Source organism: Pavona decussata, unplaced genomic scaffold, assembly GCF_977016875.1.
Source record: "Pavona decussata unplaced genomic scaffold, jaPavDecu1.1 SCAFFOLD_89, whole genome shotgun sequence".
Lineage (NCBI taxonomy): Eukaryota > Metazoa > Cnidaria > Anthozoa > Scleractinia > Agariciidae > Pavona > Pavona decussata.
Window position 1 is genome coordinate 1611104 of NW_028145506.1, and position 18362 is coordinate 1629465.

Consider the following 18362-nt stretch of genomic DNA (forward strand, 5'->3'; position numbering starts at 1 on the left):
CCTGCCACCCTGAAGTGTCCTCGTCTTGGCAAGGCAACTTCCGGTTTCCAACCCAGGCCAATCAGGTACAACAGCGTTTCATACGGGAAGTGTGCTGTGGGAGCCGTGCATCTTTGTATTTGGAGACTATCCGCTAATTCTCCAATGTCTGATCAACGCTCCAATTCACAAGGTAACAGGCGAGCTAGCCAGCAAAGCTGGACGGGCTCAGAGATTTTTCATTCTCCTTTGCCAAATAACGATGCACCGCCACCGCCGAAACCCGCGAGATTGAAACTAAGCGGGAAGTGTTGGGGTCGCGTCAGAAAATTCCTCCTTTGCAAGAACGGCTTTCCATCAAGCATTTACTACATCGTAGGGAATGAATTCTGTGAGCGATTTTCTTACTATGGGATGAAAGCCATTTTGATTTTGTATCTGACCAGAGTTCTCAGTCTCGGAGACAATACAGCGACTGCATTGTTCCATAGCTTCTCCATGTTGTGTTATTTTACTCCTTTGTTTGGGGCAATGTTGGCTGATGGTTGGCTTGGAAAATACAGGTCAGTATATTGTACTCTCCTGTTCCTGTTTAAGACTCAGTAAAACTATAGCATTAGCAACTGAGGAGTTCTCAGGGTCGCAACTAGCAACAATTACATATATGATAAATGTTAACTATGCGCAAATTATAAATTGAAATTAAGCTAAATTATGAAAAAAAATGTTAGATTTTTATCATTGTCTGAACAAATTTACCCTAGTGTGCTGCTAATGCAGTCTTGAATTGGCTTAAATTGAATAATTTACAGTGTTTTTGGATAGGTTGTTCCATTCTACTACATAGCACTCGGGAAACTAAAAGTGACAGTCACCGAGATCTCTAAGGTGGACATAATAGGCTTAGGTCGTTCTGATGGTTCAAATTTCAGCTGTTGAAATACACAGCAATCAGGTGTAGTCTCTCATCCAATGCAGACAACTGACCTGGTCCCAGTGGTGTCCTGTGAGCTCTTCTTTAATAGAAAGAATTGACTGTATTTCTATATTATTTTGGTGCCCTTCTTCCATCCACTACCACTAGTACTGGGGTCACTTTTCCCATCATAAAATTATTAAACTATCTATCTATCTATCTATCTATCTATCTATCTATCTATCTATCTATCTATCTATCTATCTATCTATCTATCTATCTATCTATCTATCTATCTATCTATCTATCTATCTATCTATCTATCTATCTATCTATCTATCTATCTATCTATCTATCTATCTATCTATCTATCTATCTATCTATCTATCTATCTATCTATCTATCTATCTATCTATCTATCTATCTATCTATCTATCTATCTATCTATCTATCTATCTATCTATCTATCTATCTATCTATCTATCTATCTATCTATCTATCTATCTATCTATCTATCTATCTATAAAAGTTGTTATTACAATCTTACAGTCCTAGGCCGGGTTGTTCGAAAGCCAATTAACACTTACCCACGATTAAAAGTTAACCGAGGTTGTCATCTCATTTTAAGCTATTAACTATGGCAAAACTTAGGGGCAAAAATCTTTTGGATGAATTCTTATGGATTAGTAAATATACTTGAATCAAAGTTCACGTTAACCCAGGATTAACTTAATCGGGCTTTGAACAACTGGGCCCTGGTTGTGAGTTCTACTGGATAAGCTTGCAGATTTGGTGAATAGGGGGGAGGGATAGGGGTCATGAGGTACTTATAATCAGATTTTAAAGAGTATTTCAAAATGTACTAATATATTATTGACAGCTATCTAAAAACTCTTCATCAAACCCTGCACAATCAATTTAATGTAAGGTTTATGGAGAGCAATATGGTAACAGAGAATTACCATGTCTTAATTGAGCCTTAGAGAGAGGGACGGGGAGGGGGAATGCTTTGGATTTTATGTCAAATTTGAGGTCAGTCCACAAATAGTATTTTATGGGGGTGGGGGCATAGTTCTCAAACATTGACTGTTTCCTTTTAGACCTTATTTACTCCTTAAAAAGTAATAAATAAAATAATGAAGTATTTAATTGGATTTTTTTGAGAAGATTACTTTGGTTGCTAAAAATATTTTGGCTGATCAAGATCTTCTCCATAGAGACTGGTTGACTTTGACCATACAGGGTTTTATTTGATAAATATTAATTTCCCATAAATTTCAGGTATCATCTTATTATTTTTTTTAAAGGACAATCTTGTACGTTTCTATGATCTATTGCACCGGGAACTTGATAGTGTCAATCACGGCACTTCCTCCTCTTGGCGCTGGTGAGATTGCTGGTCCTATGATTGGTTTGTTCCTGATTGCATTGGGTACTGGTGGTATCAAGCCTTGTGTATCAGCGTTTGGAGGAGATCAGTTCACATCTGATCAGACGCACCTAATTCAGAGCTTTTTCTCTGTGTTCTATTTCGCTATAAATGCTGGAAGTTTGCTGTCAATGTTAATCACACCTGTTCTTCGAGGTAAGATTAAAGGAGTCCTTGATAAAAAGTACTTTGATTTTGCATGATTATGATTATCATGCATAAAATTTATCTCGGTAACGGATCCAGGGAATTTTTGTGAGGAGGGGGAGGGGGTGGGTCCGGTGTATCCATACTTAAGAGAGACAGAGAGAGAGACAACAACATGCAGCTGGCCCCTTTTATCATTTACCAGAGAATTTAATTAAGTTCCTTGAAGTCCTTGCTTCTGGCATTGGACAGAAGTCGCCCTCCGTTGATACATAATACCTGACAGTGACAAAACTTTGTACAGTGTACAAAAATTAAGTTCTTATAACATACTCATACACAGTTGTATGTGGTCCTGATTCCATAATGTGTACCCCTCGATTCAAAAATTCCTGGTTCCACCCATGTATCTGTAGAGCATGATGCTTATCTTGTGGAAAATGCCTTTATATTTAGCTGTGTAAATGAAAGAGGTGTCCCTATACATTTGCCAGTGGAATATATTTAAGAAAACTTCAAATGATACTACAGTCGAAGTATTTCGGGAATGCTTGTTGTGTTGGAAAAGAAGACCAATCAGATATGAGATGAATCTGATGGTAATAATTTTTGTGGTCTGATCTCACATCTGTTTGGCTGTAGATCAATAGACATTTCAAAATAATTCTCGGTGTTCATCCAGTTTCCTTAGTTGCACTGGAAAGTGGCTGTAATTGGAAACATTGTAATTGTATCTTTTATGCCAAGTACTATCTGTATAATAAAAAATGTAACAAAAACGAGTTAGATCTCCGTGAATTTGTATGTAAACTTAACTATAAATACTGTATCAAAAAATTGGTCCAACTCTACACATTAATTCTGTTTAGTGTTTAATAATGCATTGTCATGTATGATAGTATGTAGTACTAAGTGTTTTTCTTTTGTCCAAACCGTAATATAAGTGTAGTACTTGTGATACATTTGTGCTAAGATGCAAAAAAAAAGAAAAAAAAAATTGGCATGACACATTAAAAATCCTGGCAGAATTTTGGATGGTTGGTTTTTCTTTTCAGTAAATGCCTAATGAAAAACAAAGCTTAGAAAAGAAGAAAGCCAGGAATGCAAACCTACCGGTATTCTGCATTACGTACATTTTCATTTTGTTTTTTCATCCTTTTTCTTACAGCGGATGTGAAGTGTTTTAAAAATGACTGTTATCCCCTAGCCTTTGGGGTGCCTGCCTTGTTAATGATAATGGCAATTCTATTGTTTTGGTGTGGTCGTCATAAATACAAGAGGGTTCCACAAACTGGAAACATTGTTTGGCAGGTGGTAAAGGCAATAAGCTATGCGCTCAAAAAGAAAGTTACAGTCAAGGTAAGAATAAAACTTGAACTGGGAATGTCAAATACAGAACATTTGCAAAAAGATTTCTTCTGCATTGGGTGCAATTTTAATTTCACCCGATGTCAGTTATTCATTCAAAAATGAATAATTGACATCTTATACCTTTGAATATTAAATTATTTTATTAATTAATGTACTTGACAACTTATTTCATCCACGTTATGATTACTGTAATGTTGTTTGGGGCAACTACGGCAGCCGGGTCTTTCTGGAAAGGTGCAGAAGCTCAATACTTTTGCAGCCATGTATTTCGATGTCTTCCAGTTGTGAATGTATTAATAATAATTAGATGAATTGTTCCAGGCACTCATCAGGGTTGGCATAAACTCAAACATCAAGGATCAGAATCAACTGCTGCTATATATGATGTACAAAACTGTACATGGGAAGACTCTTGAGTATCTGAGATCTAGATTATTTTGTGTTTCGAAGACGACACAACATCTTATTAATTACAGTGCATATGAACTAAAAATTTTTTTTTCATAAATTGGTAGGTGGTTATACCCTTATTCCGAAACGCACAAAAAAGAATAGTGCTAGAGAGGTAAAAAACCGTGTTTTGGCTGTTCAAAGTGACTTAAAATCCCCAAAGTGGTGTCTCCGGAGACTGGTAACGAGTTAAGCTCTGATGACGTAGCCAGTGGTTTCAAGGCTCTGTTTACGCTTTGTTTTCTGCTATCGCGTGCTCAAAAATACCTTTGCGCGCTCAAAAATATCTTTACGTGCTCAGTTCAGACCACGATAAAGTGAATGCTATACAGCTTTTGAAAATATGTCTAAAAGTGATGGTACGCTATCCTCTGCTGAGTCCGTTTCGAGCCAAGAAACATCCAACAGCACCGAGTCATCCGATGAAATGGAAGTAGTCGGACATGTGGAACCCTACGCAGGTGAGCCGCTTGCTCACAGTAGTGATGAGTAGGAAGACACCAAGGAGGATCAAGATGGTCTTTCCCCGAGGGATTTTCGATCCTTCCAACGAGTATAAATCCTAACAAAAGAGCACGTTTATTTGAAATGATACTGAGAACTCATCCCTATCATTTCTCAGGAATCGGCAACTGAAGAGAAACTGCGGTCTTGCCTGACCATTGCCTAAAATGCCACAGAATTTACTAACGGCTGAAGGACTCGTAGCAGCCCCTAGCCAGAGCAACACAGAAGAATTGCCTCAGTAATCAGTCTAAGGCGTAATCAAAACACAGGAGGAAAATACTAAGCTCCCGCAACATAAACACAAACCTCACAGTTACAGAGCAGAGCTGAGCGGAGCGATAACAAAAAACACAGCCGCACTGAACTAAAGCGGCCTTTAGCCCTCAAATTAACGCATTGTACAGCTTTTAAAGAAGCTACAATGCTAAAGAAAGGATCAAGAGACAAATAACCGTGATAAGTAAAACAACATCACAATAGCAAATAGCCGGGCCCGGCAATACAAAAGCTGCAAGGTAATGATTATTACACGGTTCAAATCCAGTCCTTACAAAGATTAAAAGAGAGGCTATACTGTCGCAAGACACACTGAAATGAGCCATACGAAGCCTGAACCAATTGCCACAAACGGCATAAGAACGACAGTCGCTAAAGAGAAACAACAAGAGGTCAAATAGATAGAACAAAAAAACCCAGAAGTGACCTTTGAGATCAAAATCCAAAACATGCGACTTTTAAACACATGGCTTTGTTCAGTGACTATCCCGGAAATCCTCCAAACCAGAAATGGTATTTAATAAGAAGAAAATACAGCGCTAAAAGAAAATTTACAGGGAGCACCGCTCATACAAGAGAGGGCTTTCCCTGAAAGACATACAGTACTCGTTATAGAAAAACTATAACTGAACATGGCTAAAAACACGCGAGTGGGAGTCGCGCAGGCCTATCTTCTTTCCTTTTTACACTGTTTATAAAACAGCTCTCATCGAAATCAGTCGAACACAAACATGAGGACTTCTTCGGGACGAAATCTTTCCGATGAATGCGCAGAAAACGTGTCCACTTTGCACGCAACTTCTCGTCCGACGGAAAGTAATGCATTGTGATGTTCGGTGTCCCTGTCTTGTTATCGCAGTTTATTCGACCGGGGCCACCGGCCAAGCAATAGTTCTTTCCCCCTTTCTTTGCCTTCTTCTCCGTCAAAATACTCATGCTTTCGAATGTACTTTCGTGCTTTCTGAATACTTGTGCTTTCGAATGTGCTTTCGTGCTTTCTGAACCACTGGCTACGTCATATCCGGTGAAATCTGATCGCTTTGACCGAGCGGAAGATGGAGACACTTCGAAGCGCCAATTTCGAACTTTGAGGCGAGCAAAACACCCCATAAAAGAGCTTTAGTCAGTTTAAAACCGGATATTTCGATTTATGGGGATATAAACAAACACATAAGTCAAACTTGTTTTTTACTTCATATACACTTTAAGGAATACTGAAAGCAAATTGGCTCTTCCACAGCCTTAGAAGGTACCAAAATTATTATTTAAAGAAAGATCATTTAAAGATTATTTAAAGAAAAGTTTCTCCTATAGCAGACCTGGGTTGTGGAACAGCCTATAGATCCAGTGATCTTTCATCAGCACAGCATCTTTTACATGTACATGATTTTTAACTTTACCTGTGTTACAGTTTTGAATGAGTTGAATGTGTTTTACATGGCCTGCATATGCCAAGACTACTGGGTATTGAAACATCCCTGGATCTGGAGGTACGATCGATGACCACAATTCCTCTCGTCAGGAAACAGAATCTACACCATGGGAAATCTTCCGTTGTTTTCACTTTCACAACATTTGGAAAATTTTAATTAAAAGTAGAATCACTTTTACATGTACTGTTAGTTACTGTTGTTAGTTTTCATTGTTATTAGGGCGAGAAAAAGGCCCACTGGATGGACTGGGCCGGTGATGTGTATGATGCTCAGCTGATTCAGGACATCAAAGCTCTGTGTAAAGTGCTCTTCATGTTCCTCCCTCTGCCTGTGTTTTGGACTCTGTTTGATCAACAGGGCTCACGCTGGGTTTTACAGGCAGGTCAAATGGATGGTGATGCTGGTGTGTGACAATAATAAGTTTGATATGTTTTGTTTATGGTGATAATAATAATAATTAATAATAATAATAATAATAATAATAATAATAATAATAATAATGATTATAATAATAATAATAATAATAATAAGGCTGTATGCCACATTTTTGGCCAAGAAATGTTAACAACAACTCAATATAATAATGTTTCTTCAGTTTATAATACTGTGCATGCACAACTTGTATAGAGCAGATTTTGTGTGTCAAACTTAAACCCACTTTTTGTTTTTCCCCCCAAGGCTTTAAAATCTCTAAGAAGTTTTGCCACGGTAGTGGCTTTAAAAGTTGTTGTTCTGGCTGTTTGCTGAATAGGTAAAGAACAAGTGAAAGATCAACAAGTGTAAATCCTGTATTTTCATGTCTCCCAGAGCTCATTGGACAAAGGTTGATGATTTGGCCGTTACAATCTAAATTTCTCCAGATATGTTCTACATGTACTTTGGCATACAGACTGGGTATAATGTTGAAAATTATCTCCAAGTTTCCATATTTATTTTGTGACGTGAAGGCTTGAATTCAAAGAATTTCTTAATGACTTTTGATAAAAGGTAAAGAAACAAAACAAAAGAACACATGAAGCATGGTTAATTTGCTTATGTTTGACTTTAAACAGAGAAGAAAAGAAAGCATTCATGCATCGCATCAGTTGATTTCAGTTTGTAGGCTAAAGTCATGAACAAGCTAATTAACTGAGTTCAAGGCCTTAAATCACAACATGCAACATAAATATGGAAACAATGAAGTTTCTGATGTGATAATGACTGGCAATGAAAATTAATGATGAAACAGCCTTATTACATCAAATTTGTTTTAAACAGTTGCCACTCATCAACATTCAATTCCTCACAGTATGCAGGATGTTGGTCACATATGAACTTAGTTTAATGGCTTATTACTCCCACACGTCCCCTGTAACTCAGCAGAAGAACATCCAAACTAGTAACTGAAAGTTTATAGGTTAGGCTCTTGTTGGGAGAACTCAGATTTTTTTCCCGAATATTCCTGCATGTGTCTGTTGCTACAGAATAACACATCATTCTCAATTTTCAAATGTATGCATATGTTGAGAATGATGTATTATTCAGTAAGTGACACAGGCATACTCAGAAAAAGGAAATCCGAGACTCCTATTGGGAGTCGAACCTAAGACCTTCCAATTACTAGTTCAGATGCTCTACCACTGAGCTACAAGAGACTCGTGGGAGCTAAGGCCATTAAACTATGTTCATGGGCCAAACATCCACTGAATAAAAGATTGTTCTCATTTATTCACCAGGCTTCAAATAATTTATTCCATCACAACATTTCCATTATGCATTTGTTGTTATAGGTTTTCTGGGAACCATTAAACCTGACCAAATGCAAGCGTTGAATGCTCTGTTTATCATTCTACTTATTCCACTGTTTGAGGGTGTGGTGTATCCATTATTAAAGAGACCAAAACCACTCAAGAGGATGAGTGCAGGAATGTTTCTGGCCTCAGTGGCTTTTGTTTTTGCAGGATTTCTCCAGATGAAAATACAGGTATGAAACAAATGTTTTCCATGTTTCTCATGCACAGCCAAGGGCTCTAATTAGGTAGGGGTAACAAGGGGCGGCAAGGGTGCAGAGGGTGGGGTGGGGGGGGGGGTGCAGCATACAAAAGAAAAGTTTTGGTGGCCTCCCCACTGGCTTCCAGGGGGATACTCAAGCATATCAAAGATTTATGAGGAGGGCCAAAGACCTTTTTAGAGAGAAATTTTCTGGTGGACCGTTTTTGTGAGGAAAGGTTTTAACTGGGAATTTTTAAAAGCTTTTATTTGGAGAAGAATGGACTTAAGTTCTGTTAACTTTGATTAAGTTCTGGACCATTGGACCTTTTGTGGGTCTAACAATTTGGCCACACCCGAGTACCTCCCCTGGTCATTTGCCCCTGCTACAAGAAGTACCCTAGTCTAATTAATTTATTTATTAATCAAGGCATATGACATCTGCTTCTCGATATGTCATCTGAAGACGGTTTTCAAAATGTTCACACTGTAAGCCACAGCTGCTGTATGTGATGTATCTCTTAACCCTCAAGTGTCTATATTAATTAACTCTCATACACCATGTCATTCTCACCAGCAGATATATTTCCAGTACATATAGTCTTAATCTTTCCTATCTAAATCTGTAATTGAATTGCTCGGGGCACAGTCGATCGCTTTTTCTTGTTTAGCTTAGATTTTGACGGATTTTTTCGCCTGTGGCCTTCAAGTCCTCCCGGAAACGTTACTTAGATGTTTTATTCACTGCTTTGTGCGTCGTTTTGTGCGATCATGACTAAAACACCACACGAGTACATACGGGTAACATACGAGTAACATACGGAACATGCGGATACATACGAATACATACGACTAACATACGACTAACATACGAGTATTAAACATACGGATACATACGAAGTTTTTCTCATAAAGGAAGCTCTAATTATAAGCCTTGCAAGCATTTTTCACGTCAGCAAACACGTACCCGGTTCAACTTGAGGGGGGAGGGGGGATGTTGATCGCCACCCCCCTCAGATTTTGCAAATTTTGGAAAGGAGATTTAGTCTGTTGCTGAAACTTTAAGCAGCTGTTCGTTTATAGCTTGCGGAATTTTTTAATGTGTCAACTGTTCCCAAAATTCGACATTTTTATACGTACGTGGTTACATTTAGGCTTTCTGGCTTGATTTTGCACTGATTTTTTGCCATTTCTCATAACCAACTAAGGTGAAATAGTGAAATCAAGATGGCGGATCTGCTGACGTCATATGACGTCGACGCGATCCAAAATATATTGTCATCTTGCAGCGCAAGCTAATGGTTTTTCACTCCATGTGAATTTATTTTACTGTGACTAAATTTAACGAAAGCCTTGGGGGGGGGGGGGGGGTCGATCAACATCAGCCCCTCCCCCCTCAAACTGAACCGGGTACGTGTTTGCTGACGTAAAAAATGCTTGCAAGGCTTATAATTAGAGCTTCTTTTATAAGAAAAACATTCGTATTCTTCGTATGTATTCGTATGTATCCGTATGTTAGTCGTATGTATCCGTATGTTCCGTATGTTACTCGTATGTTACCCGTATGTACTCGTGTGGTGTTGTAGTCATGATCGTTTTGTGCAGGTAAAAACGGAAAACGTTCTCTCGGGTTTTACTCCAAACGAACAGCTAAAAAGCGAACAAATCTCGCCGGGGTAACGTTCCTGGAGGAAGTGAGGGCTGACGTGCAAAAACTCTGCCAAATCTCCTGAGCCAAACAAACAAAAAACAGCGATCTAAAAAGCAATATACAGGTAGGTTGGTTATCAACTTATGCCTTGAGCCCTGTAATTAAATGTATCATACCATTTGCAAAAGAAACTTGAAAGACTTAATTGATTCCTCTATTTAAATCGCAGAGTGAAGAGATGATCAAAGATACACCACCATCTGGGCAGGCTAATTTACAAGTGATTAACTCTTTAGACTGCCCCGTGTCCGTTACGATGGCAAACAGCAGCGTAACAGTTGCTTCTCATGAGCATTCTGCTGCGCAGGATTTGTTAGTGGGAAAGTACGTGACAATCGCAATAACACCTGGTGTAAGCTGTCGCAATCTGTCAAGATTTGAAGCTCCCCTTGATCTAAAGGAAAAGGAGTGGTACAACTTTGTGATTAGCAGTGTTGGAAATCGAATCATTGGACACACAGTCAAGCAGAATGTTACCGCACCTCCGCCTGGTAAATCTAAGCTGTGCGTGGTTCTTCTGCCAATGTCTGGAGCCGACAAAACATTTGATGTTCTGCTCGACAAGGACAGGATCCAAGAGAGTGTTTTGGTAATGGGGGAATCAAAATGCTCGGTTGTTTCAGCAGAGCATTATAAACTGACATTGCAAGGAAGGAATTCCAGTAAAGTGTATTTGTCTAGCAAGATTGTTGTTCGAAATGGTGGAATTTACACTGCAGTTGTGCAAAAAAGCAAGTCAATGAACGGAGTTGGTGCTGAGGTGACCCTGTACAAAGATTTGGAGCCCAGAAATGTCTCCATGTTGTATCAAATCCCCCAGTTTTTTGTCATTACAAGTGGAGAAATTCTCTTCTCAATAACGGGTGAGTATGTTCCATTACTGAATTTGCATGAACTATTATTGATTTAGTAATGGGTCAGAAGAAGAGCGGATATCCGCCCATAATGCATTGCAATAATATATCAAAATTTGCGTGACGTCATCATTCTCGATCAAGCAACATCGATGCTGGTAACCAGCAAGAATGTAGCCTGCAGTGCAGGCGTTTTTCATGGGCCAGTGCTGAATAATAAATTTAGGTTGCGTATTTGAGGGAGGCTGAGGGGGAGGGGGGGGGGGGGCAGGAAATGAGAGCGAAAAAAACGCCTGCCCGCAAACCCTGTGCAATCGCCAAACGCCCCTAACTATTTATAGTTGCGCTTGATCAGTGCATTTCCGGCTTTATTCATCACAGCTTGTGCAGTCATGTCACGTATCTTCGCGTGATCTAAGTTTCTACTTTGAAATCAAGCATAATAAAGTGAAAGTTGTCTCTGTCTCAAAATAAAAAGAATCATGAAAGAATAAAGCTACTGTGTGACGGTCAAATTAGTAAATTTAGTAAAGCTTATTTTCTGCGTTCGCTTTCAGAAGATTTATAAGTGTCACGCTGTGCGCCGCAAAGGTCAAATACAGAATATCAAGCACAGATCAGTTCAAAGTTTTATTCGGGGCTATGCGAATACAAACCTTTACCCGGTTCAACTGAACAGTATGCGAGTCGTCCCCAGTTATCACACAAAGCTGCTGGTCAACTGGTGTATCAATCTTTTTCAGCGATCGAAAAAACGGACAGTACTCCTCAGCTGAAGCTATGATAAACGGTTTTTTGCATCCTCAATATCTTTTTAGTCGGTATCCGTATTTTGTTAATCCTATTGAAGTTGCTTCTTCACAGCACTTTTCAGCGGACAGACAAGGATCGCATCAGCACTTTTGCTCGATAAAATCAATTTAAATGCCCTTCAGTCGAACCAACAACGGAAAGGTAAGGCTTTTTCCAAAGGCGGTAGGAAAATCTGCCACTACATCTTGTCTCGACAACAGTGAAAAAATTATTTCTTTTTGTTCGGAGCTCAATTCAAGTGATATTCCAATTTCTGAAAGACACGGTTTCATTGAGCACAGTGCTAGTGAAGCTGGAATGAAATGACAAGCGGGCCGATCTGCCGTGGATTGTCAGGCATCAATCAATATGTGACCTACCGCACCAATCAGAGCCCCCGTCTATCCAGTGTACGGGTTCTGCAAACAAACAATGAGTGCGGAACTCGGGCTTATTGTGCTTCTACTGTGTCTCTCGAGAATACTCTGGGGGGGGGGGGGGGAGGGGGGTGATAGAGAAGAGAGAAATAGGGAAAATTCTGCAATATTGCATAGTAATATTTATTTTCGCAATTTAACAACAGAACACAAGACGCAGCAGCTGCTAAGAAAGGGATGGAACCTACGCGGGGTAGATGTCACGGTTAGCAGAAAGACTGTTCAATACCCTTCCCATCCCATAGATACTTAAGTTACCGTCAGAGCATAACTGTTTTTAATGTCCAATTTTAGGTCGATTTTTCGTTTCGCTTAAAAGTGCCTGAAGTTTTGCATGTGGCCTGCAATTAAAGAACATTGATTTATTTTTTACGCTCCAAAACGTCTATTTTCTGCTTGTTTCTATACTTTTTTGTGGACTCGACTTGTTGGCCCTGTTGTCGAGAAAAACAGGGCCAAGCGGGCCAACGGAGAAAAGACACGGCGATGTTCTCTGACTAAATTGAATACCACATGCAGAAATTCAGGCTCTTTTGAGCAAAACGAAAAATCGGCTTAAAATTCAACATAAAACGGTCATGCTCCCACCCTTTCAATCAATATATACATTGTTATGATTTGTGCGACCTTTCAGGTTTAGAGTTTGCATATTCTCAAGCTCCTGTGAGTATGAAGTCCTGTCTCCAGGCCGCATGGCTAATGACTGTGGCGCTTGGGAATTTGATAGTCGTCATCGAAGCAGAATCTCATGTCTTCACAAATCCTACCACGGAGTTTTTCTTTTTCGCTGCCATGCTGTTTGTAGTGATGCTGGTGTTTGTGGTGATGTCTGTTTATTATCGGTATGTAGACTCTCCTGTTGGTGAACCCATTGTTCCAGTTCCAGTTGATACGAGTGACGACAGAATTGGGATTATGGACATGGATGAGTTAGCACATATCTAAATAAGGTCTTTCAGTTGTAAATCGAGGATAAAGCGCTTGCATCAAATCGTTAGGTGAAGTAGAAAATTATGCTACTTGATATTTTTAACAATCCAAACGCCGGTGCGAACTGTGTTGTAGCCTGCCTCGCAGACGCTCTTTTTTCTCGTCACGCAATCTTTCCTCTCCTCCTCTCGCTGGGAAGGAAAGATTGCGTGACGAGGCAAAAGAGCGTCTGCGACGCGCGAGGAAGACTAACTTTAACCTTGAGAGTAACAGTGAGACGTAGCGCGCCTAGCCTGTTCGGAGACCAATTCTCCCCGTTCATCCTAAAAATCAAAAAAAGAAAAAAAAAATGCTTTTCAGCAACCCAGGTCGGTCCGTATAAGGAAAACTGTGGCCTCGTTCTTAAGGACGGCCCTCGGCCGCGTACTCCATACCGCGGGCACAGTTTTTCCTTATGCGGACCTCCCAGCCGGTGAATAACATTTATTTACAAGCTACGAGTTTTCGGCATCGAAGCGCGAATCGTATGTGTATTTTGGCACACGATTTACGGCCGATTCGTGAAATGAAGATCGCTCCGATTCCGGGCTCAAGCTCAAAGAACCCGCCACGTCAATCAAACTTCGAGATCCAAATCAGGTGTCAAAATACAGTTACGATTTGCGTTCCCATCAGTACTGTCGGGTCGACAAATCGTGGCGTGTAAACCGGCCATAAAAACATGTAATCTTGTTTTGTTATGAACCAGTTGTAAATTTTATAGCTTTAGACGTATGATCTTAGCCAAAGTGTGCATGTGTAGCTCTTTTCATAACGTTAATTTATTAAATAAGTTAAGTCGTCCGTAAGTTATAGTGCTTTACGTAATATATAGTAGCAAATAGCCAATACAAATGATATTAATTTATAGTTGTTAATAGAAAGTGAAATTTATAAAGTAATACTCGTTTTACAGTAACTGTCAAAATTTTCGCGCGCTGATTGGTTCGTAGCTATTGTCTATAAGAGGATAGACCATGGAAAACTGCCGTCGATTTGTTAAACATATCGTCAACTAATATTTAGCTTGTTATAATTTTAGTAAGCTTGGCTTCAGTTTACGCTGTCCAGTCCGTGCCCGTGTGTTACTGGATTAGTACTGAGAGTATAAATATAAACATTTAGACTTATTGCAAAACCTATTCAAGCCGGTAAAATTAAGGCTAAGAAATTAAACTACACTCTTTTTTTTATAAAAATATTGTTTGTTTTTTTTTTGGCCCAGGCTGGATATTCTTATTTATAGCATCGAACATATGGCTAGTGCAGGTTTTATCATTTTATTGGCTAGTTTTGCCGTTTAGAGAAAGGAAGAAGTTTATGCGGTTTAGTTAAAAACATACAATTGTACTGTATTTACAAATTTTCAACACACAAAAGTATATTCTTTTCAAAATCTCAGCTTCGGGTTTCATTCTTAATTTCGCAAATTTCAGCCTCGATATTCTTATAAAATAAATTCTTATAAAAAAAAAGAGTGTAGTCCTATGCAAAATACGTTGGAAAACTTTTTTCAGCTTCAGCTCTCCAGCCTCAAGTCGTTTTCTTATGTACCGAAAAGAGTGACACGCCTGACTGGACTCTCATGAAAACGGGCAAGTAATTCATGTTAAGGTACCATATAGTCACCCACATAACCCTAACCCTTACCTTACTGTACCTTGAAGTATATGCCTAAAAATGAACTTTGGGAAAGTCTACTCTTGGTAGTTAATGTTTTATTTTTGAGTACTCTTTAGTATATGTATATAAATGTATGTTTGGTTTGCGAGTACGTTGAACATTCATTATTCATATTTTCAAGTGTTTTCGTATAAAAATACAAATAGGCCATTTTCTTGGTGGCTTCATTTTACTGCAACTACCAGAATTCATTTCGTTTTCCTTTTCAAATTCAAATTTTGTCATCCTAGTGGACAGCGAAGAACAGTAGCGCTAATTAGCATGAGAAAAATAAAACCCGAAGGATTCTGGTAGTTGTAGTAAAATGAAGCCATAGTGAAAATATCCTATTGGTTCACTGCGTGGCCCATCTACGGAGCGATCTTTTAGCCTCGTCATCAAAATGAGGCGCCACATCAGTGACTGTATCAATATCATTGAAGTTCCAAAACGTTTTTCGAGCTTTATTAAAAATTGGTTGGTGTTTAAGCATCTTGTCTGCCATTGGGCAAATGTCAGTTGCTCTCTAACTACTCTGAAAAAGATGGCAATTTGATTTGTTTCCTTTAATTTGAGAAGTTATAAAGATTGTTTGGAGGAACAAATCATCCATTGATTTCGTATAGACAAAAACGTACTCGCAAACTGTGATCGAGTCGCAGCCTAAAAAACAGTTAGCTACTTATATCGATCCGCTTTTAATTAAGTTGGCTTAGAACTCGTATTTTTAAATGATATTCAGGGCCTTAAGGTCAGTTCATTCACAATTATTTTCTGTGCATGCAACAGTGTGAAATTTATAGGTAGAGTTATGTTGCAAATATCTGAGCCTCTGGCTCGGGAGATTGCGCAAGCACTCCCCGTATTATTGACATTAAATAAATTACTTACTCACTTACTTGCAAATAACATCCTAACAAACTCGATATTTTCTATAAGAAGGAGAATTTTAATTTTTTAATCAGTTGTCTGATATATTTCTTTTAATAAAGCATTCTTTGTGACTTTAAGATTCGATGAAATTTTGTTGACGATGCTGGAGCCCCTAAATTTTGTATTGGAGCCCGGAGCTCGCCTTTCAGTTTTCTTCGATCACAGGGGGAAGGGGACGGTAATTTTTAATAGAGTTGGCCCCTAGTTTTTGAGGTAGTTTTGCGTAAGAATTGGCAAGTGAGATTGTGATGTTAGTGATCAATATTTTCCAAATAGACTATATAGTTTTATGGAAATAATGTGATGGAATATGTTAAGCCTGGTGAAGAAATGAGAATAATGTATTTAATCATAAAATGACACAGGCATACTCGGAAAAAACGCGAGTGCTCCTATCAGGAGTCGAACTAAGACCGAAACATCATACGAGAGATTTAGAGTCGTTTTTTCGGGAAACGGCAAACAAGAGATGCGCTTTTATGTTTTCTTGGAAAAATGAGTACACAGATGACAGTAGTGCAAAATATTTTGGCAAGTGGTCATTCCTAATTCCTATTTCTCTCCATTATTACTCTACACCGTGATGACCTGGTAACCAGTTTTTTGGCGCGAAAAAGCGCGGACGCTCCAAAAACAAAAAAGGCAACAGCAACAACAACAAAAGACCGTAACGAATCACGCTTACCTCAACAACTAAGGACCAATACATGACAAAGAAAAGCAAACAGAACCAAGTGGGTGCAAATGGTTCTTTTTTTTGCAAAGGAAACGATACAGTGTAAAATGTTCGCTGATGCTAAAACATCTACAGTGGTAAGTTTTTTACCTATCTGAGACGGTGTCCTTTCCGTCGTTGTCTTGTAAATAATGACACATTTTGATAGTCTTGGCCGCTTTAATAGTATAATTTGTCTTGTATAAAGGCCGAAATGAGCGTTTTATAGATACCCCGCAAAGATCCCAGCAAAAAGGGGGAAAAAAGGCTAAACGGGAAACGGTACTGAGTACGAAAAATCGAAAAGTAACTGGGGTGTCGCAGTTTTTTATATCCATAATTTAGCTCAAAAACTAGTTTGTGCGAATGCCCGAAAAACGAGAAGATAGCATTTGTCGCTTGAAAAAGAAACGCAGTTCAGAGTTGAAATGAGCACCACAATTAGAACTGGAGAAAGTGTTGCCTTTGTAATGACATCTACAAACGGTTAGACTTTCTAGTCTTCTCGGATAAGGACGATAAACCGTAGGTCCCGTTACGTTACACTTGTTCCTAATGATCTGTGAGACTTGAAGAACCCACACACTGTCCGAAAAGAGTAAGGGACGTAGTCCCGGTGTGGTGGTGGTCTATCTCTTTATCTGATTTCATCTGTCTTTCGCATTCACCGGTGGGTTGGGTTGGTGGATGAGATCAAAACATGGATTAATAGCAGCTGCCAGTGGCGCCTTTAGATACTGGTCCGATCTCACTCCACAGAAGAATTCTAAACTGCCACGAGATTATCATAATCAAAATTATGCAGTATAAAAAGCATTATCATTACCATTACCAACTCAGTTCTTTTTTTAAAGAATAAGTTAGTCTGTTTGTATATAAATTTAAAAATTTGTTTACCAAAAGAGGTGGAATCTGACTCAGATTTATCAAATCTTCAGTTTCCTTGGGTAGGGAAATACGCTATCAGAAACTGTCTCAGGAGTGACGCCCAACTTCCAGGGATAATTCTGAAAAGGGTGTGCAGACGTGTTATTTTGAAACTGGGACTAAGCAATAAACTTTCATTGCTGATTTAATTATTTTTCTTTAGCTGAAAAGAAATGCAGTACAAAACATCCAGTCAAAACAAGCAAAGGATTCCGGAATCCAAACTATGTTGACAGACGTGGAAAATACATATACAAATGTAAGTCCTTTTTGCCGTTTTGCTAGACTGTTTATTGTCAGTTTACATTCATTGCCCAAACCGGTGATAAAGCTACAAGACTATAATCTAGATTTCTCTATTGTGATAATAAATATTATTAATCCTTGCCAGGACATCGGCTCCTGTCCTTGAATTGTAATCGGTCAGGAATTCAGTCATGCACTGCAAATGACTAGAATGAACTATATTATGCGCAGTAAAACTATCTGTATGCACAGTATCAGAAAGCAACACAGGGCGCGTAGCGTAACCTGTGAGCCAAGCGAAACTTAAAATAGCACGTGAATAAATCAATAAAATATATATACGTATATAAAAGTCATAGTCTAGATGTCTGAAAGTCTAAAACTCGTACAAATAACTATTCATGGCTGGTCTATCAATCTTGGTATAATATAACATTATCATGTTACTACTTTGAAAGTTCTTTTAATGTTCTTGCAATGTTATTATTATTATTATTATTATTATTATTATTATTATTATTATTATTATTTAACATGTATACATACGTGTAGGGAGGCTGCGTTGCATAGTGTCCCCAATTAGTGTTACAGTGCTGAATATTAATAAAAATGTTTTCGACCACTGTAACTTGAGTAGCAG

At 38.7% G+C, this 18362-nt stretch overlaps 1 protein-coding gene across 1 annotated transcript; it reads left to right on the top strand.

Moving 5' to 3' along the window:
* Positions 1-36: 36 nt before the first annotated feature.
* LOC146474495 (solute carrier family 15 member 2-like) lies at positions 37-15911 on the top strand. Its single transcript, XM_085117099.1, has 7 exons — positions 37-542; positions 2203-2480; positions 3640-3830; positions 6728-6911; positions 8278-8471; positions 10357-11050; positions 12905-15911. The coding sequence occupies exons 1-7, from the start codon at positions 145-147 to the stop codon at positions 13213-13215; spliced, it is 2250 nt and encodes a 749-aa protein (XP_084973225.1). The 5' UTR covers positions 37-144; the 3' UTR covers positions 13216-15911.
* The last annotated feature ends 2451 nt before the right edge of the window (positions 15912-18362 follow it).